This window comes from Zosterops lateralis, assembly GCF_965231275.1.
Source record: "Zosterops lateralis genome assembly, chromosome: 36".
Classification (NCBI taxonomy): domain Eukaryota; kingdom Metazoa; phylum Chordata; class Aves; order Passeriformes; family Zosteropidae; genus Zosterops; species Zosterops lateralis.
The window spans coordinates 442891-462828 of NC_139796.1; the positions used below are offsets into that span (position 1 = coordinate 442891).

The 19938-nt window shown below is 50.5% G+C and overlaps 1 protein-coding gene across 7 annotated transcripts; it reads left to right on the forward strand.

The window, feature by feature from the left end:
* Nucleotides 1–933: 933 nt before the first annotated feature.
* Nucleotides 934–18353, forward strand: CARM1 (coactivator associated arginine methyltransferase 1). 7 transcript variants are annotated; one of them, XM_083881842.1, is made up of 16 exons: nt 934–1095; nt 5257–5382; nt 5461–5567; nt 7409–7513; nt 8149–8259; nt 9703–9880; nt 10720–10810; nt 12357–12438; nt 13239–13324; nt 13407–13496; nt 13570–13707; nt 14575–14664; nt 15400–15512; nt 16575–16652; nt 16765–16833; nt 17824–18345. In XM_083881842.1, exons 1-16 carry the CDS (start codon nt 951–953, stop codon nt 17958–17960), a joined length of 1746 nt encoding a protein of 581 aa, XP_083737968.1. In that variant the 5' UTR covers nt 934–950; the 3' UTR covers nt 17961–18345. The 7 variants fall into 7 exon arrangements, with proteins under 7 accessions (XP_083737968.1, XP_083737965.1, XP_083737963.1 ...); XM_083881839.1 differs by lacking the exon at nt 934–1095 and adding an exon at nt 17174–17200 and having other exon boundaries at nt 3775–5382; nt 13239–13496; nt 13604–13707; nt 17851–18353; XM_083881837.1 differs by lacking the exon at nt 934–1095 and adding an exon at nt 17174–17200 and having other exon boundaries at nt 3775–5382; nt 13239–13496; nt 17851–18350.
* Nucleotides 18354–19938: the final 1585 nt, after the last annotated feature.

Below are 19938 nucleotides of genomic sequence, written 5' to 3' on the forward strand. Positions count from 1 at the left end.
GCCCCCGGTGGTCCCAGTTGTCCCCCCCGCCCTCCCCCAGTGCCAATAAAGGGATTTTGTTCCCGGGATCCCGGGCCGGGGGCAGTCCCGGTGTTGGGGGCTGTTCCTGGGGCCGTGTCCTGTTCCCGGTGTCCCGGTACCGGTGTTCCATTCCCGGTGTCCCATTCCCGGTATCAGCGGTCCCGGTGCCTGTTATCTGTATCTCGGTGTCCCATTCCCGTTATCTCTTTACCCGTCTGGTCCGCCAGGGGGCGCGCCTGCCCCGTGTGCTGCCGTTTGGGGGCGTGGCCTCACAACGAGGGGGCGTGGCCTCATAATGAGCGTGACCCGTATATGGGATAGATGGGCGTGTCCTGAGTTAGCTGGGCGTGTCCGGGGAGGTGGGCGTGTTCTGGGTGAGGTGGGCGTGTCTTGGCCTAGGTAGGTGTGTCCTCCATTAGGTGGGCGTGTTCTGGGTTAGGCGGGCGTGTTCTGGGTTAGATGGGCGTGTCTCGGCTTAGGTGGGCGTGTTCTGGGTTAAGTGGGCGCGTCCTGGGTTAGATGGGCGTGCCTCATCTCGGGTTCAGTGGGCGTGTCCCGGTTTAGGTGGGCGTACCACGATTTAGGGTTAGGTGGGCGTGCCCTGAGTGAGGTGGGCGTATCCTGGGAATAAATGGGCGTATCCTGGGATAGATGGGCGTGTCCTGGGTTAGATGGACGTGTCTCGGCTTAGGTGGGCGTGTCCTGGGTTAGGTGGGCGTGTCTCGGTTTAGGTGGGCGTGTCCTGGGTTAGGTGGGCGTACCCCATCTCGGGGTTCAGTGGGCGTGTCCCGGTGTAGGTGGGCGTGTCTTGTTTTCGGTGGGCGTGTCTCCTCGCGGGGTCAGTGGGCGTGCCCCGGTTCAGGTGGGCGTGCCCCGCGCGTGCTCAGTGGGCGTGTCCCCGCGGTGGGCGGGGCGCGGCGCGGTCCAAGATGGCCGCGGTGTCGGTGTTCCCCGGCGTGCGGCTCCTCACGGTCGGGGACGCGAACGGGGAGATCCAGCGGCACCAGGAGCAGCAGCCGCTGCGCCTCGAGGTCCGCACGGGCCCCGACAGCGCCGCCATCGCCCTCTACGGCCGTGAGTGACCCCCGGCCGGGCGGGGGGCCTGAGGGGCGGGGGGCCCGGGCACGGCGGGGGAGGGGGCCGGCGGGGCCGGGGGAGGGGCCCCGAGGGGTCACCGAGGGGCTGGGGGGGCCTGAGGGGGCTGTGGGGCCCTGAGGGGTCACTGAGGGTCTGGGGGGGGGCTGAGGGGTCACTGAGGGTCTGGGGGGGGCCGGAGGGGTCAGCGGGGCCGGGAAACCCACCCGGAGGGGCTCGGGGGGCCCTGAGGGGGCGGGAAAGGGACTCTGAGGGGCTCAGGGAGCCCTCAGGGGTCACTGAGGGTTTTGGGGGACTCTGAGGGGTCACTGAGGGTCTGGGGGCTCAGGAAACGGACCCTGAGGGGTCAATGAGGATTTAGGGGGTCGAGAAAGGGATTCTGAGGGGTCTGTGGGAGTTTAGGGGGTCCCTGAGGGGTCACTCAGGATTAGGGGGCGCAGGAAAGGGGCCATTGAGGGATCATTGAGGGTTTGGGGGGGTCCTGAGGGATCAGTGAGGGTCTGGGGGCTCAGGAAAGGGGCCCTGAGGGGTCTGTGAAAATTTAGGGAGCCCTGAGGGTTTAGGGGGGTCCCTGAGGGGTCAGTGAGGATTTGGGGGGCTCAGGGAACGGACCCTGAGGGGTCTGTGGGAATTTAGGGGGGCCCTGAGAGGTCACTGAGGATTTAGGGGGGCTTTGGGGGGTCCCTGAGGGGATTTGGGGAGGGGCTGAGGGGATTTGAGGGGGCCCTGAGGGGTCAGTGAGAGTTTAGGGGAGCCCTGAGGGGTCATTCAGGATTTGGGGGGATTTAGGGGGGTCCTGAGGGGTCTGTGGGAATTTAGGGGGTTGAGAAAGGGACTCTGAGGGGTCACTGAGGGTTTGGGGGAGCCCTCAGGGGGTTTGGGGGGGCCCTGAGGGGTCCCTGAGGAGATTTGGGGGGTCCCTGAGGATTTGGGGGGTCTTGGGGGTTTTTTGGGAGGATTTTTAAAGGGTCTGGGGGCACTTGGAGGTTTTTTGGGGTTTTTTTTTGGGGGGGTCTGGGGACTTTTGGAGGGGTCTGGGGGTTTTGGGGGGGTTTGGGGGTCTGGGGGCTTTTGGGGTTTTTTTGGGGGGTCTCAGGACTCTCGGGGGGCTCTGAGGGATTTGGGGGTTCAGAGCTGAGTTTGGGGGGCTCCAAAAAGAGATTTTTTTGGGGGAAGGGATTTTAAATCTCCCTAATATTTTGTGGGGGGTCCCCCCCATCCCTCCCTCGACCTTTCCCTGCTCCGAGAATTCTCTTTGTTTCCCCTTAAATTCCTCTTTTTTTTCTCCTTTTTATTGTTTTTTTTTTTTCTCCTTTTCAACCCTTTTTTTTTTCTATTTTTTTTCCTTTTCGACCCTTTTTTTTTTGTCTTTTTTTTATCCTCCATTTTTTTCTCCTTTAACCCCAAATTCTTTTTGGTTTATTTTAATTTAATTTTTTTTTGTTTTGTTTTGTTTTCCTAACGGCTCCGCTTTGCTAATTAATTACTAATTAATAATTAATGAATGAATGAGTGAGTGTGAAGTGAAGGGAAATGGAGCTCCCGGAGCGGCTCCTTTGTGTCCCCGGGAGGAGTTTTGAGGACAAAAACCACGTTCCCGGTTCTTTTTTTGATGCTTCACAAAGAACCTCCCGGGTTTGTTCCTCCTCCGGGTCCTTCCCCCGTCACTTCCCGCCGCCTCCGGGGCCGCCCAGAACCCGCAAAAAATGGGACTTTTAGGGGGGAAAATCAGGATTTTTTAAGGAAAAAATTGGGATTTTTAAAGAAAAAAATTGGGATTTTTTAAGGAAAAAAAATGGGATTTTTAAAGGAAAAAAAATGGGATTTTTTAAGGAAAAAAATTGGGATTTTTTAAGGAAAAAAATGGGATTTTTTAAGGAAAAAAATGGGATTTTTTAAGGAAAAAATTGGGATTTTTTAAGGAAAAAAATGGGATTTTTCGAGGGAGAAATTGGGATTTTTTAAGGAAAAAATTGGGATTTTTAAAGAAAAAAATTGGGATTTTTTAAGGAAAAAAAATGGGATTTTTTAAGGAAAAAAAATGGGATTTTTTAAGGAAAAAAATTGGGATTTTTTAAGGAAAAAAATGGGATTTTTTAAGGAAAAAAATGGGATTTTTTAAGGAAAAAATTGGGATTTTTTAAGGAAAAAAATGGGATTTTTCGAGGGAGAAATTGGGATTTTTTTAAGGAAAAAATTGGGATTTTTTAAGGAAAAAAAATGGGATTTTTTAAGAAAAAAATGGGATTTTTCGAGGGAGAAATTGGGATTTTTTAAGGAAAAAATTGGGATTTTTAAAGAAAAAAATTGGGATTTTTTAAGAAAAAAATTGGGATTTTTTAAGGAAAAAAATGGGATTTTTTAAGGAAAAAAAAAGGGATTTTTTAAGGAAAAAAAATGGGATTTTTTAAGAAAAAAATGGGATTTTTCGAGGGAGAAATTGGGATTTTTTTTTAAGGAAAAAATTGGGATTTTTTTAAGGAAAAAAACCTGGATTTTCCCAGGGAAAAATGGGATTTTCTGAGGAAAAAATCAGGATTTTTCAGGGAAAAAGTTGGGATTTTCCCAAGGGAAAAATCAGGATTTCTCAAGGGAAAAATCGTGGATTTCTCGAGGAAAAATTAGGGATTTTCTAAGGAAAAAAATTGGGATTTTCAGAGAGAAAAATCGTGAATTTCCAGAGAAAAAAATTGAGATTTTTCAGAGAAAAAAATCGAGATTTTCTAAGGAAAAAAATCAGGATTTTCTAAGGAAAAATCAGGATTTCTCAAGAAAAAAAAATGTGATTTTCCCAATGAAAAAAAATCGAGATTTTAAATTTTTTTTTTATTTTTTGGGTTTTTTTTCTCCAAATTTTGAGGGTTTTTTTTCCATTTTCTGCTCCTCCTTTTATCCCAAAATTCCCAATTTGTGCCCTGGGCTGAGGTTTTTTAATCCTCCCTGACACAATTAAAGGTTAATTGGGTTAATTGTTCTCGTCTCACTCGTGTCTCTGGCCCTCCTTTTTTCCTTTTCGATTCTGCCCCAATTTCCTGATTTTTCCTGGTTTTTCCCTCCTCATTCTTAATTTTTTACCCTAATTCCTGGTTTTTTCATGATTTTCCTTCCTTATTTCTGATTTTTTCCTGGTTTTTTCTGCCCCCATTCTTGATTTTTCCCTGGTTTTCTGCTCTTATTTCTGGTTTTTCCTCCCTCATTCCTGATTTTTTTCCTGGATTTTTCCTCCCCATTCCTGGTTTTGCCTGGTTTTCTTTTCCCATTCTCATTTTCCCCCTCATTCCCCATATTTATTCCCATTTTTCCCCATGTTTATTCCCATTTTTATTCCCATTTTTATTCCCATTTTTTCCCCATTTTTTCCCCATTTTTTCCCCATTTTTTCCCCATTTTTTCCCCCATTTTTTCCCCCATTTTTTCCCCATTTTTTCCCCATTTTTTCCCCATTTTCCCCCCATTTTCCCCCCATTTTCCCCCCATTTTCCCCCCATTTTCCCCCCATTTTCCCCCCATTTTTTCCCCATATTTCCCCCATATTTTCCCCATAGTTTCCCCATAGTTTTTCTCATTTTTCCCCACATTAATCCCCATTTTTTTCTCCCCCAGAGGAGGATGTGTGCGTGTTCAAGTGCTCGGTGTTTATCCCCACATTTCCCATATTTATCCCCATGTTTATTCTCATTTTTCCTCACATTTATCCCCTATATTTCCCCATTTTTTCCCCATTTTTTCCCCATTTTTTCCCCATTTTTTCCCCATTTTTTCCCCATTTTTTCCCCATTTTTTCCCCATTTTTTCCCCATTTTTTCCCCCATATTTCCCCCATATTTCCCCCATATTTTCCCCATGTTTATTCTCATTTTTCCCATCTTTATTCCCATTTTTTCCCCATCCCAGAGGAGGCTGTGTGCGTGTTCAAGTGCTCGGTGTTTATCCCCATTTTTCCCCATTTTTTCCCCATTTTTTCCCCATTTTTTCCCCATTTTTTCCCCATTTTTTCCCCATTTTTTCCCCATATTTCCCCCATATTTTCCCCCATATTTCCCCCATATTTCCCCCATATTTCCCCCATATTTCCCCCATATTTTCCCCATGTTTATTCTCATTTTTCCCATCTTTATTCCCGTTTTTTCTCCCCCCCAGAGGAGGATGTGTGCGTGTTCAAGTGCTCGGTGTCGCGCGAGACCGAGTGCAGCCGCGTGGGGAAACAATCCTTCATCATCACCCTGGGCTGTAACAGCGTCCTGCTGCAGTTCGGGACCCCCACTGGTGAGAGACACCCCCTGGGACCCTCCTTTAGCCCCTCAAATACCCCCAAATAAATCAAATTTTAATTCTTTCCCTCAGATTTCTGCTCGTTTTACAACATCCTGAAGAACTGCCGGGGCCACAACACGGAGCGCTCGGTGTTCAGTGAGCGCACCGAGGAGTCCTCGGCCGTGCAGTACTTCCAGGTGGGGCTCTGGGGAGGGTTTTGGGGTGGAATTCCCAGTTTTTGGAGAAGAATTTTTGGTGCTGGAAGAGAATTTCTGGGTTTTGGGGGGGATTCCTGGGGTTTGAGGAGGAATTTCTGGGGTTTGGAGGAGAATTTTTGGTGTTTGGGGTGAGATTCCTGGGGTTTGGGGTGGAAATTTTGGTGGTTGGGGTGGGATTTCTGGGGTTTTGGGGGGAATTTCTGGGGTCTGAGGGGGATTCATGGGATTTGGGGTGGAAATTTTGGTGGTTGGGGAAGGATTCCCAGTGCTGGAGGAGAATTCCTGGAGTTTGGGGTGGAATTCCTGGTGCTGGAGGAGAATTCCCGGGGTCTGGGGTGGAAATTTTGGTGTTTGGGGTGGAATTTCTGGGGTTTTGGAGGATTCTTGGGGTTTTGGGGGGGATTTATGGGGTTTGGGGTGGAATTCTGGGGTTTTGGGGGGATTTATGGGGGTTTGGGGGATTCTTGGGGTTCTGGGGGGGATTTATGGGGTTTGGGGGGATTTATGGGGGTTTTGGGAGGGTTTATGGGGGTTTGGGGTGGGAATTTTGGTGTTTGGGGTGGGATTTATGGGGGGTTTGGGGAGAATTCCTGGAGTTTGGGATGGATTTCTGTTGTTTGAGGTGAGACTTCTGGGGTTTTTGGGGGATTTCTGGGGTTTGGGGTGGAATTCCCAGTTTTTGGAGAAGAATTCTTGGTGCTGGAAGAGAATTTCTGGTTTTTGAGGGGAATTCCTGGGGTTTGGGATGGAAATTTTGGAGTTTGAGGTGGGATTTATGGGGTTTGGGGTGGAAATTTTGGTGTTCAGGGTGGAATTTCTGGGGTTTGGGGTGGAATTTCTGGGGTTTGGGGTGAAATTTTTGGAGTTTGAGGTGGGATTTATGGGGTTTTGGGTGGAATTCTGGGGTTTGGGAGGGGATTCTTGGGGTTTTGGGGGGATTTATGGAGTTTTGGGGGGGATTTATGGGGTTTTGGGGGGATTTCTGGGGTTTTGGGGGGAATTCCTGGTGTTTGAGGGGGATTTCTGGGGGTTTGGGGAGGGTTTATGGGGTTTGGGGGAAAGTTCCTGGTGTTTGGGGTGGAAATTTTGGTGTTTGGGGTGGAATTTCTGGGGTTTGGGGTGGAATTCCTGGGGTTTGGAGTGGGATTCCTGGAGTCTGGGGTGGAATTCTTGGTGCTGGAGGAGAATTCCTGGTGTTTGGGGTGGAATTCCCAGTTTTTGGGGCAGGATTCCTGGTGTTTGGAGGAGAATTTCCAGTGTTTGGGGTGGAATTCCTGGTTCTGGGGATGTCCCTGTGTGTCCCCATGGTGTCCCCGTGTCCGTCTGTCCGTCTGTCCGTCTGTCTGTCTGTCTGTCCCAGCAGCAGAACACGATGCAGGGTCACAGGGCTGTCTGTCTGTCTGTCTGTCTGTCTGTCTGTCTGTCTGTCTGTCTGTCTGTCTGTCTTTGGGCAGTTTTACGGGTACCTGTCCCAGCAGCAGAACATGATGCAGGGTCACAGGGAGGGCTGTCTGTCTGTCTGTCTGTCTGTCTGGCAGTTTTACGGGTCCCTGTCCCAGCAGCAGAACATGATGCAGGGTCACAGGGCTGTCTGTCTGTCTGTCTGTCCCAGCAGCAGAACACGATGCAGGGTCACAGGGCTGTCTGTCTGTCTGTCTGTCTGTCTGTCTGTCTGTCTGTCTGTCCCAGCAGCAGAACACGATGCAGGGTCACAGGGCTGTCTGTCTGTCTGTCTGTCTGTCTGTCTGTCTGTCCCAGCAGCAGAACACGATGCAGGGTCACAGGGCTGTCCCCATGTCTGTCTGTCTGTCTTTGGGCAGTTTTACGGGTACCTGTCCCAGCAGCAGAACATGATGCAGGATTACGTGCGCACCGGGACTTACCAACGCGCCATCCTGCAGAACCACAGCGACTTCAAGGACAAGGTAACGGGGGGCTCAGTTCTTTTTTGGGGGGATCTGACTCGTTTTAGGGAGATCTGACTTGTTTTGGGGGGGTTCAACTACTTCTGGGGAGGATCAGACGTGGGATTAAACATGGAATCAAACACGAGATCAAATATGTGTTTAAATTTAGGATCAAACATGGGATTAAACACGGGATCAAACTCAAACATGGGATTAAATACACAGGATTAATATATCAAATACGGGATCAAATATGCGATTAAATATGAGTTTAAATATGGGTTCAAACACAGGATCAAACCTGGGATTAAACACAGGATCAAACCCAGGATCAAACTCAAACATGGGATTAAATACATGGGATTAATATATCAAATATGGGATCAGCCACAGGATTAAACATGAGATTGAACCCAGGATCAAATATGGGTGCAAATATAGGATCAGACATGGGATTAAACACAGGATCAAACTCAAACATGGGATTAAATATATGGGACTAATATACTAAATATGGGATCAAACATGGGATTAATATATCAAATATGGGATCAAACCTGGGATCAAACTGGGGCTCGGAGCGCCTTTGGGGTCCCCAATTCCAGGATTTTTTGGGCTCCTTTGGGATCCTTGACCCCCTTTTTTCCCCCCAGATCGTGCTGGACGTGGGTTGTGGCTCAGGGATTCTCTCCTTCTTCGCTGCCCAGGCCGGGGCACGGAAAATCTACGCCGTGGAGGCCAGTACCATGGCCCAGCACGCCGAGGTCAGCCCAAAAACAGGGGGTTTCACCCCAAAAATACCCCAAAAAACTTTGGGATTTATCCCAAAAACCTCTGAGATTTTATCCCAAAATTCTGGGGTTTTACCTCAAAAAAACTGTGGGATTTTATCCCAAAATTCTGGGGTTTTATCCCAAAATTCTGGGGTTTTATCCCAAAATTCTGGGGTTTTACCTCAAAAAAAACTCTGGGATTTTATCCCAAAAACCTCTGAGATTTTATCCCAAAATTCTGGGGTTTTACCTCAAAAAAACTCTGGGATTTTACACCAAAATTCTGGGGTTTTATCCCAAAATTCTGGGGTTTTACCTCAAAAAAACTCTGGGATTTTACCTCAAAACTCTGGGGTTTTATCCCAAAATTCTGGGGTTTTACCTCCAAAAAACTCTGGGATTTACCCAAAAAAAATCTGAGGGTCCAGCCCTGACAGGGAGAAAAATCAGAGACAAAAATTAATGACAAAAATCTCCGTGGTGGAGGCCAGTACCATGGCCCAGCACGCCGAGGTCAGCCCAGAACCCCAAAAACAGGGGGTTTCACCCCAAAAAACTCAGGAATTTTACCTCAAAAACCTCATTTTTTTCCCCTCCATTTCCCCCCCTCCCCATTTTTTTCCCCCACTCCACCACACAATCTCCCCAACACCCTAAACCCCTTTATTTTTTAATTTAATTTAATTTAATTATTTTTCAATAACTTTTCGTTTTAATAATTTAATTTTACTTTTAATAATTTAATTATTGAAGTTTAATAAGTTAATTATTTAATTTTAACGGTTCGATTTTAATTTCAATAATGCAATTTTAAATTTTAATAATTTAATTTTAATAATTTAATTTTAATAATTTGATTCTAATCTTAATAATTGAATTTTAATGTTAATTATTTGATTTTAACGATGTAATTTTAATAATTTAATGTTAATCTTAATAATGTAATTTTAATGTTAATTCTTTGATTTTAATTTTAATCATTTAATTGTAATCTTAATTGAAATTTAATAATGGAATTTTAATCTTAATAATTTCACTGTAATCTTAATATGTTAATTTTAATAATTTTAATTCCAATAATTGAATTTTAATCTTAATAATTTAATTTTGATTTTAATAATTTAATTTTAATAATTTTGATTTTAGTTCTACTGATTTTAGTTCTACTAATTTAATTTTAATAATTCAATTCTAATATTTTAATTTTAATTTTAATAATTGAATTCTAATTTTAACTTTTAATTTTAATAATTCAATTCTAATTTTAACTTTTAATTTTAATAATTAAATTCTAATTTTAACTTTTAATTTTAATCATTTAATTCTAATTTTTTAAATTTTAATTTTAATCATTTAATTTTAATGATTAAATTCTAATTTTTTAATTTTAATTTTAATAATTTAATTTTAATTTTCCCAATTGAATTCCCCCAGGTGCTGGTAAAAAGCAACAACCTGACGGAGCGAATCGTGGTGATCCCGGGGAAGGTGGAGGAGGTGTCGTTACCTGAGCAGGTGGACATCATCATCTCCGAGCCCATGGGCTACATGCTCTTCAACGAGAGGATGCTGGAGAGTTACCTGCACGCCAAGAAGTACCTGAAACCCAGCGGTGAGGGGGTTAACTCACCTGGGGGGGTTTGACTCACCTGGGGACTGGAGAGTTACCTGGGGACTCACCTGGGGGGGCTTAACTCACCTGGAGAGTTACCTGGTGGGGCTGGAGAGTTACCTGCACACCAAGAAATACCTGAAACCCAGCGGTGAGGGGGTTAACTCACCTGGGGGGGTTTAACTTACCTGAGGACTCACCTGGGGACTGGAGAGTTACCTGGGGACTCACCTGGGGGGGCTTAACTCACCTGGAGAGTTACCTGGGGGGGCTGGAGAGTTACCTGCACGCCAAGAAATACCTGAAACCCAGCGGTGAGGGGGTTAACTCACCTGGGGACTCACCTGGGGGGGCTTAACTCACCTGGGGACTCACCTGGGGGGGTTAACTCACCTGGGGACTCACCTGGGGGGGTTAACTCACCTGGGGACTCACCTGGGGACTCACCTGGGGGGCTTAACTCACCTGGGGACTCACCTGGGGGGGTTAACTCACCTGGGGACTCACCTGGGGGCTGGAGAGTTACCTGCACGCCAAGAAGTACCTGAAACCCAGCGGTGAGGGGGTTAACTCACCTGGGGGGGTTTAACTTACCTGAGGACTCACCTGGGGACTGGAGAGTTACCTGGGGACTCACCTGGGGGGGCAGGACTCACCTGGGGACTCACCTGGGGGGGTTAACTCACCTGGGGGCTGGAGAGTCACCTGCACGCCAAGAAGTACCTGAAACCCAGCGGTGAGGGGGTTAACTCACCTGGGGGTGGGGCTTGACTCACCTGGGCAGTCCCCCCAGGTGCTGTAGCCCCCCCAGGCACTGAGCCCCTCACCTGTCCCCACAGGTAACATGTTCCCCACCATCGGGGACGTGCACCTGGCGCCCTTCACGGACGAGCAGCTCTACATGGAGCAGTTCACCAAGGCCAACTTCTGGTGAGGGGCAGGATGGTCCCAGGCCCAGTTCCCAGTTCCCAATCCCAGTTCCCATTCCCAGTTCCCATTCCCAGTTCCCAGTCCCAGTTCCCAGTCCCAGTTCCCAGTCCCAGTTCCCATTCCCAGTTCCTGTTCCCAGTTCCTGTTCCCAGTTCCTGGTCATATTCCCAGTCCCTGTTGTGAGTTCCTGGTCCAGTCCCCAGTTCCCAGTTCCCAGTTCTTGGTCCCAGTCCCCAGTTCCCATTCCCAGTTCCCAATCCCAGTTCTTGGTCCCAGTCCCCAGTTCCCATTCCCAGTTCCCAATCCCAGTCCCTACTCCCATTCCCAGTCCCCAATTCCCAGTCCCATTCCCAGTTCCCATTCCAAGTTCCTGTTCCCGCTCCCAGTTCCTGGTCCCAGTCCCAGCTCCAGTCCCTGTCCCCATTCCCAGTTCCTGTTCTCAATCCCAGTTCCCATTCCCTGTCCCCATTCCCAGTTCCTGTTCCCAATCCCAGTTCCCGTTCTGAGTTCCTGTCCCCGTTCCCAGTCCCCAGTCCCAGTTCCTGCTCCCAGTCCCAGTTCCCATTCCCAATTCAGAGTTCCTGGTCCCAGTCCCAGTCTCCAATCCCAGTCCCCAGTTCCCATTCCTGTTCCCAATTCCAGTCCCCATTCCCAGTTCCTGTTCCCATTCCCATTTCCCCATTCCCAGTTCCTGTTCCCATTCCCATTCCCCCATTCCCATTCCCCCATTCCCAGTTCCCCATTCCCAGTTCCCCATTCCCAGTTTCCCCATTCCCAGTTCCCCAATTCCCAGTTCCCCATTCCCAGTTCCCCCATTCCCAGTTCCCCATTTCCCAGTTTCCCCATTCCCAGTTTCCCCATTCCCAGTTTCCCCATTCCCAGTTCCCCAATTCCCAGTTCCCCCATTCCCAGTTCCCCATTTCCCAGTTTCCCCATTCCCAGTTTCCCATTCCCAGTTTCCCCATTCCCAGTTCCCCCCACAAAGGGAACGATTCTGGTCGGGATCTGAGCAGGATTTGAGGGAATTTGGCTGAAATTTGGGAGAATTTGTCTAAAATTTGGGAGAATTTGTCTAAAATTTAGGGGAATCAGCTGAAATTTGAGGGAGTCTGGTTGAGTTTTGGGTAAAATTAACCTGGTTTTGGTAAAATCAACCTGGTTTTGGGGAAATAAACCTGGTTTGGGTAAAATCAACCTGGTTTTGGGGGAAATGAACCTGATTTTGGTAAAAAATAACCTGGTTTTGGAGAAACTGAACCTGGTTTTAGTAAAATTAACCTGATTTTGGGAGAAAATGAACCTGGTTTTGGTAAAAATAATCTGGTTTTAAGGGAAATGAGCCTGGTTTTGGTAAAAATAACCTGGTTTTAAGGAAAATGAACCTGATTTTAATAAAATTAACCTGATCTGGGAGGAAATGAGCCAAACCCCAGTAAAAATCCCACCCCTCCCTTTCCCCTTCCCCAAAACCTTCCCCCAAATGACCCTCCTGGGCCTCTCCCCCATCCCTGAACCCCCAAATTTGGATTTTTTTTGCCCCCCAAAGGTACCAACCCTCCTTCCACGGCGTCGACCTGTCGGCCCTTCGTGGGGCTGCCGTGGACGAGTATTTCAGGCAGCCCGTGGTGGTGAGGCCAAAATTCACTTTTTGGGGTAAAGGAGGAGCTTTGGGGGCTCCTCCAGCAGAAATTGGGAATTTTGGGATAAAGGAGGAGCAGAAATTGGGAATTTGGGACAAAGGAGAAATTGGGAATTTGGGATAAAAGAGGAGCAGAAATTGGGAATTTGGGATAAAGGAGGAGCAGAAATTGGGAATTTGGGATAAAAGAGGAGCAGAAATTGGGAATTTGGGATAAAGGAGAAATTGGGAATTTTGGGATAAAAAGGAGAAGCAGAAATTGGGAATTTGGGATAAAAGGAGAAGCAGAAATTGGGAATTTGGGATAAAGAAGGAGCAGAAATTGGGAATTTGGGATAAAGAAGGAGCAGAAATTGGGAATTTTGGGATAAAGGAGAAGCAGAAATTGGGAATTTTGGGATAAAGGAGAAATTGGGAATTTGGGATAAAGGAGGAGCAGAAATTGGGAATTTGGGATAAAAGGAGAAGCAAAAATTGGGAATTTGGGATAAAGGAGGAGCAGAAATTGGGAATTTTGGGATAAAGGAGGAGCAGAAATCGGGAATTTTGGGATAAAGAAGGAGCAGAAATTGGGAATTTGGGATAAAGGAGGAGCAGAAATCGGGAATTTTGGGATAAAGGAGAAATTGGGTATTTTGGGTAAAGGAGGAGCAGAAATTGGGGATTTTGGGATAAAAAAGGGAGCAAAAACTGGGAATTTGGGATAAAAAAGGGAGCAGAAACTGGGAATTGTGCCCAAGTCTTTGTGGAGACTCCAAATCTCAATTTTCACCCTTTTTTCCCTCCCAGGACACTTTTGACATCCGGATTTTAATGGCCAAATCCGTCAAATACACCGTCAACTTCTTGGAAGCCAAGGAGGGCGACTTGCACAGGTCTGGGGGGTTTTGGGGGGTGTTTTTTGGGGGTTCTCTGGATTTTGGGGACCCTCAACCACCCCAAATTTTCCCCCCCCAGGATAGAAATCCCCTTCAAATTCCACATGCTGCACTCGGGGCTGGTGCACGGCTTGGCCTTCTGGTTCGACGTGGCTTTCATCGGCTCCATGTAGGATTTTTTGGGTTTTTGGGGTGGGGTTTTGGGGGTCCCGAGCACCCCCTGAGCCCCCCTGACCCCCCAGAATGACGGTGTGGCTCTCCACGGCCCCCACGGAGCCCCTGACCCACTGGTACCAGGTGAGGTGCCTGTTCCAGTCGCCGCTCTTCGCCAAGGCCGGGGACACGCTCTCAGGGACCTGCCTGCTCATCGCCAACAAGAGGTGGGGACTGCCTTTGGGGGGTTTGGGGGGATTTGGGGGGATTTGAGTTGGTTTGGGGTCAGTTTTGGGAGGATTGGGGTCGATTTGGGGGGATTTGGGGGGTGGTTTGGGGGGAATTTGGGGCCAGTTTGGTCCCCTCTCAGGGACCTGCCTGCTCATCACCAACAAGAGGTGGGGAGTGGGGGGTTTGGGGGGGATTTGGGAGGGGTTTGGGGGGAATTTGGGGCCAGTTTGGTCCCCTCTCAGGGACCTGCCTGCTCATCGCCAACAAGAGGTGGGGGTTTGGGGGGGTTTGGGGGGATTTGGGGAGGATTGGGGTCAATTTTGGGAGGTTTGAGGAGGATTGGGGCTGGTTTGGGGAGATTTGGGGAGGATTGGGGTCAATTCAGGGGAATTTGGGGCCAGTTTGGGGAGGATTGGGGTCAGTTTGGGGGCATTTGGAGAGGACTGGGGTTGATTTGGGGGGATTTGGGGTCAGTTTGGGGGGATTTGGGGGGGGATTGGGGTCAATTCAGGGGGATTTGGGGCCAGTTTGGGGAGGATTGGGGTCAGTTTGGGGGGCACAGAGAGGGTTTGGGGGGCAGCTGAGGGGATTTGGGGTCGGTTTGGAGAGGATTTGGGGTCAGTGTGGGGGAATTTGGGATTTGGGGTCGGTTTGGGGGAGTCTGGGGGGATTTAGGGAGGATTGGGGGGAATTTGGGTCAGTTTGGGGGGATTTGGGTCGATTTGGGGCTGGTTTGGGGGGAATTGGGGGCAGCTGAGGGGTTTGGGGAGGATTTGGAGTCAGTTTGGGGATTCTTGGGGGTCCCAAACCCCTCCCTGGCCATTATTTTGGGTGGGGGGTCTCAGTCTGTGCCCCCTCCCCAGACAGAGCTACGACATCAGCATCGTGGCCCAGGTGGACCAGACGGGCTCCAAATCCTCCAACCTGCTGGACCTCAAAAACCCCTTCTTCAGGTGAGACCCCTGAGACCCCCAGGACACTCCCCAAAACCCCCTGAGACCCCCAAAACAGCCCCAAAACCCCCCTGAGACCCCCAGGACACTCCCCAAAACCCCCTGAGACCCCCAAAACAGCCCCAAAACCCCCCTGAGACCCCCAGGACACTCCCCAAAACCCCCTGAGACCCCCAAAACACCCCCAAAACCCCCCTGAGACCCCCAAAACCCCCAAACTCCCCCCAAACACCCCCTGAGACCCCCAAAACACCCCCCAAAACACCCCCCTGAGACCCCCAAAACCCCCCCCCCAAATTCCCCCCCAGACTCCCCAACCCCCCCCTAGGCCCCTCCAGGACCCCCCCAAAGACCCCCAGACCCCCCAGGACCCCCCAAAATCCCCCATAACTCCCCCCCAGATCCCTCCCAAAGACCTCCAGACCCCCCAAAGAGCCTCCAGGACCCCCCAAATTCCCCCCCAGAGCCCCCAAACCCCCTCCAGACCCCTCCAGGACCCCCCAAAACTCCCCCCAGACCACCCAAAGACCCCCAGACCCCCCAAAATCCCCCCAAAATCCCCCAACCCCCCCCGCCAAATCCCCCATAACTCCCTTCAGATCCCTTCCAAAGACCCCCCAGGACCCCCCAAATCCCCCATAACTCCCCCCCAGCCCCCCCAAACCCCCTGAGGACCCCCCAGCCCCCTCCCAGACCCCCCCAAAGCCCCTCAGAGACCCCCATTTTCCCCCCCAGGTACACGGGGACCACCCCCTCGCCCCCCCCGGGCTCCCACTACTCGTCCCCCTCGGAGAACATGTGGAACACGGGGAGCACCTACAACATGAGCACCGGGGTGGCCGTGGCTGGTGGGTCAGCTGGGGGTCCTGGGGGGGGTTTGGGGGGTCCTGGAGGGGATTTGGGGGGGTCTAGGGGGTCGTGGAGGGATTTTGGGGGGAGTTGGAAGGGGTTTTGGGGGGTCCTGGGGGGGTCGTGGGGGGTCCTGATGGGTCTAGGGGACAGTTATGGGGGAGTTTTGAGGGATTTTGGAGGGTTTTAGGGGATCCAGGGGGGTCCAGAGGGGATTTGGGGGGTCCTAGAGGGGTCTGGGGGGTCTGGGGTCTTTGGGGGTGTTTGGGAGGGGTCCTGGGGGGGTCTAGGAGGGAGTTTTGGGGGAGTTTGGGGGGTCCGGGGGGGATTTGGGGGATCTGGGGGAGGGTTTGGGGGGTCTTTGGGGGGTCCTGGAGGGTCTTTGGGGGGTCCTGGAGGGTCCTGGGGATGATTTGGGTGTCCTGGGGAGGATTTTGGGGGTCCTGGTGGGTCTGGGGAGGTTTTGGGGGAGTCCTGGGGATGATTTTTGAGGATCCTGGAAGGTCCTAGGGTGGTTTTTGGGGGTCCTGGGGAGGTTTTGGGTGTCCTGGTGGGTCTGGGGACGATTTTGGGGGTCCTGGGGATGATTTTGGGGATCCTGGAGGGTCTGGGGAGGTTTTGGGGGGGTCCTGGGCAGGTTTGGGAGGGTCCTGGGGGTGTTTTGGGGGTCCTGGGGCAGGTTTTGGGGGTCCTGGATAGTTCTGGGGGGGTTTGGGGGCCCTGTAAGGTTGTGGGGAGGTTTTGGGGGGTCCTGGGGCAGGTTTTGGGGGTCCTGATGGGTCTGGGGACGTTTTGTGGATCCTGGGGAGGTTTGAGGGGGTCCTGATGAGGATTTTGGGGGTCCTGGGGTGGGTTTTGGGGATCCTGGTGGGTCTGGGGAGGTTTGGAGGGGTCCTGGGGAGGTTTTGGGGGGTCCTGGGGAGGATTTTGGGGATCCTGATGGGTCTGGGGAGGTTTTGGGGTGTCCTGGGGGTGTTTTGGGTGTCCTGGGGCAGATTTTGGGGGTCCTGGGGCGGGGTCTCCCCCATTTCGGGGGTCCCTGACCCTGCCCCCCCCCCCAGGCATGCCGGCCGCCTACGACCTGAGCAGCGTCATCGCCGGGGGCTCCAACGTGGGCCACAACAACCTCATCCCCCTGGGTGAGCCTCGGGGGGCTCTGGGGGGCTCTGGGGGGGCCCTGAGGGGCTTTGGGGGGGTCTCAAAGCCCCCCCTCCCCTCCTCACCCCCTCCCCAAATTTCCCCCCCCCACAGCAAACACGGGCATCGTCAACCACACCCACTCCAGGATGGGCTCCATCATGAGCACGGGGATTGTGCAAGGTAAACACCCCAAAAACCCCCAAAAACACCCCAAAAACACCCCAAAAATAACCTCTGACCCCTCCTGAGCCCCCCAAATCCTCTGTGACCCCAAAATCCCCTCCCTGAGCCCCCAAATCCCCTCCCTGAGCCCCCCAAACCCAACACGGGCATCGTCAGTTTGGGCTCCATCATGAGCACGGGGATTGTGCAAGGTAAACACCCCAAAACACCCCAAAAACACCCTGAGAGACCCCAAAATTCTGTCTGTGACCTGTGACCCCCCAAATCCCCCCCAAATCCTTTCTGTGACCCCCAAAATCCTCTCAATTACCCCAAAATTTATTTATTTCCCCTCCAGGATCCTCAGGAGCCCAGGGCATGGGGGGCTCCAGCAGCCACTGACCCCCAAACCCCCTCCCTGACCCTCCAACACCCCCAAATTTCCCCGGTGACCCCCCAAACCCCCTCTGTGACCCCCCAAATCCCCTCTTTAACCCCCAAATTTCTTTATTTTCCCCTCCAGGATCCTCAGGAGCCCAGGGCATGGGGGGCTCCAGCAGCCCCTGACCCCCTGACCCCCTCTGTGACCCCCCAAATTTCCCCTGTGACCCCCAAACCCCCTCTGTGACCCCCCAAATTTCCCCTGTGACCCCCAAAATCCTCTCAATGACCCCAAAATTTATTTATTTCTCTTCCAGGATCCTCAGGAGCCCAGGGCAGTGCAGGCTCCAGCAGCCACTTCCCCCTGAACAGCCCCTGAGACCCCCAAACCCCCCCAAATCTCCTTCCTGACACCCCAAATCCTGTCAGTGACCCCCCAACCCCCCCCCAAATCCCCTTTTTAACCCCCAAATCTCTATTTTCTCTCTCTCAGGATCCTCAGGAGCCCAGGGCAGTGCTGGCTCCAGCAGCCACTTCCCCCTGAACAGCCCCTGAGACCCCCAAATCCCCCCAAAATCCCCCCAAATCCCCTTTTTAACCCCCAAATCTCTATTTTTATCCCCCCAGGATCCTCAGGAGCCCAGGGCAGTGCAGGCTCCAGCAGCCACTTCCCCCTGAACAGCCAGTTCACCATGGGGGGCCCCCCGATCTCCATGGCCTCCCCCATGTCCATCACCACCAACACGATGCACTACGGCAGCTGAGACGCCCCAAAAAATCAAAATAAACCCCAAAAAACAACCCAAATTTGGGGCTTTTTGGGGGGGCAGGAAGAGCTGAAGAGTCGGAGTCGTCGATGGACTCGACACTGATGGAGACACGGGGGGTTTGGGGGGTTATTTGGATTTTTTTGGGGTTTTTTGGGGGGTGTTTTTTAAGGGTTTTTGGGGGATTTTTTTTGTTTGGATTTTTTTGGATTTTTTTAGGGTTTTTTTGGGGGGGTTATTTTGATTTTTTTGGGGTTTTTTGGGGGGTGTTTTTTAAGGATTTGGGGGGATTTTTTTTTTTTTTTTTTTTTAGGGTTTTTTGGGGGGTTATTTGGATTTTTTGGGGATATTTTGGGGGTTTTTTTGTGGTTTTTTTAGGGATTTTTTGGGGGTTTTTGGGTTTTTTGGGGGGGATTTTTCTGGAATTTTTGGGGGGATTATTTGGAGTTTTTGGGTTTTTTTGTTTGAATTTCTGGGGATTTTTGGGGGTTTTTCTGGGGGATCATTTGGATTCTTGGGGGGTTTCTTTAGGGGTTTTTTTTTAGATTTTTTTGTTTGAATTTTTGGGATTTTGGGGAATTTTTGGGGGGATTTTTTTTTTTTTTTAGTTTTTGGGGTGTTTTGGGATTTTTTTGGGGAGATAATTTGGGATTTTTGGGCCTTTTTCTTGGTTTTGTTTTGGGATTTTTTGGGATTTTTGGGGGAATTTTTGGGGGATTATTTGTTGATTTTGAGGGAATTTTGGAGAGATTTCTTTGGTTTGTTTTAATTATTATTATTTGTTTTTTCTCTTTTGTTTGTTTGTTTCTTTTTGGGGTTTTTTTGGGGTTATTTTATTTTATTTTTTGAACAATTCCCAGACAATCCCTGGTGGGACGGGACAGGGAGGGGAAAACTCTGAATTTCACCTGAAATTTACCCCCCAAGGATGGAAAATTGGGAATTTTCCCTCCCAAAATATGAAATTTCCCTCCCAGGGATGGAAACTTCATAATTTCCCCCCAAAAAATGAAATTTTCCCCCCAAAATGAGAATTTTCCCCCCCAGGGACAGAAATTTGGGCTTTTTCCCCCCCAAATTTGGGAATTTTTCCCTCCCAGGGATGGAAATTTGGGAATTTTCTCCCCCAAAAATGGAAATTTGGGACTTTTCCCCCTCAAGTGATTTTAACCCCCAGGAAAAGGGCCCTGAAATGTCCCAAAATCTGCGAGTTTGGCCCCGGTTTTTTTTTTTGGGGGGGGGAGACCCCGGGACCCCCTTTGGGGTTTTCCCCCTGGGCCGGGCTGGAAGGAGAAAAAAAAAAAAAACAACAACAACAACAAAAAAAATGAAATTTTGTGGTTGTTACTGAATAAAAATGGGAGGGGTTTGAATTTTGGGGGGTCCTGGGGGGGGTTTGGGGGGTCCTGGGTGGAGTTTGGGGGGTCCCAGGGGGGGTTTGGGGGGAATTTTGGGGGTCCCCGGGGGGGTTTGGGGGGTCCTGGGTGGAATTTGGGGGGTCCTGGGTGGGGTTTGGGGGGTCCCAGGGGGGGTTGAGGGGTCTCAAGAGGGTTTTGGGTTCCCAGAGGGAATTTAGGGGGTCCTGGGGGAATTTGGGGGGTCCCAAAAGAGACTTGGGGGTCCCTGGGGGGGATTTGGGGATCCTGGGGGGGATTTGAAGGTCCCAAGAGGGTTTTGGGGGTCCCAGGTGGGAATTTGGGGGGTCCCAAGTGAGGTTTGAGGGTCCCAAGGTAAACTTGGGGTTCCCAGAGTGAATTTGGGGGATCTCAAAAGGGATTTGGGGGGTCCCAGAAGGGTTTTGGGGGGTCCTGGGGAGGTTTGGGGGGGTCCCAAAAGCGATTTGGGAGGTCCCAGGGGGAATTTTGGGGTTCCCAGAGTGGATTTGGGGATCCTGGGGGGGATTTGGGGGATCACAAAAGGGATTTGGGGTGTCCTGGGGGGAATTTGAGGGTTCTCAGGGGGGATCTGGGGGGGA

Bases quoted from the DNA above. Each gene is read 5' to 3' on its own strand.
- CARM1 (XM_083881837.1), top strand. From the start codon at position 4,782: ATGTTTATTCTCATTTTTCCTCACATTTATCCCCTATATTTCCCCATT. The intron at 5,568-7,408 runs GTGGGGCTCTGG...GTCTTTGGGCAG, and splicing joins CGGCCGTGCAGTACTTCCAG to TTTTACGGGTACCTGTCCCA. The intron at 13,497-13,569 runs GTAGGATTTTTT...CTGACCCCCCAG, and splicing joins GTGGCTTTCATCGGCTCCAT to AATGACGGTGTGGCTCTCCA.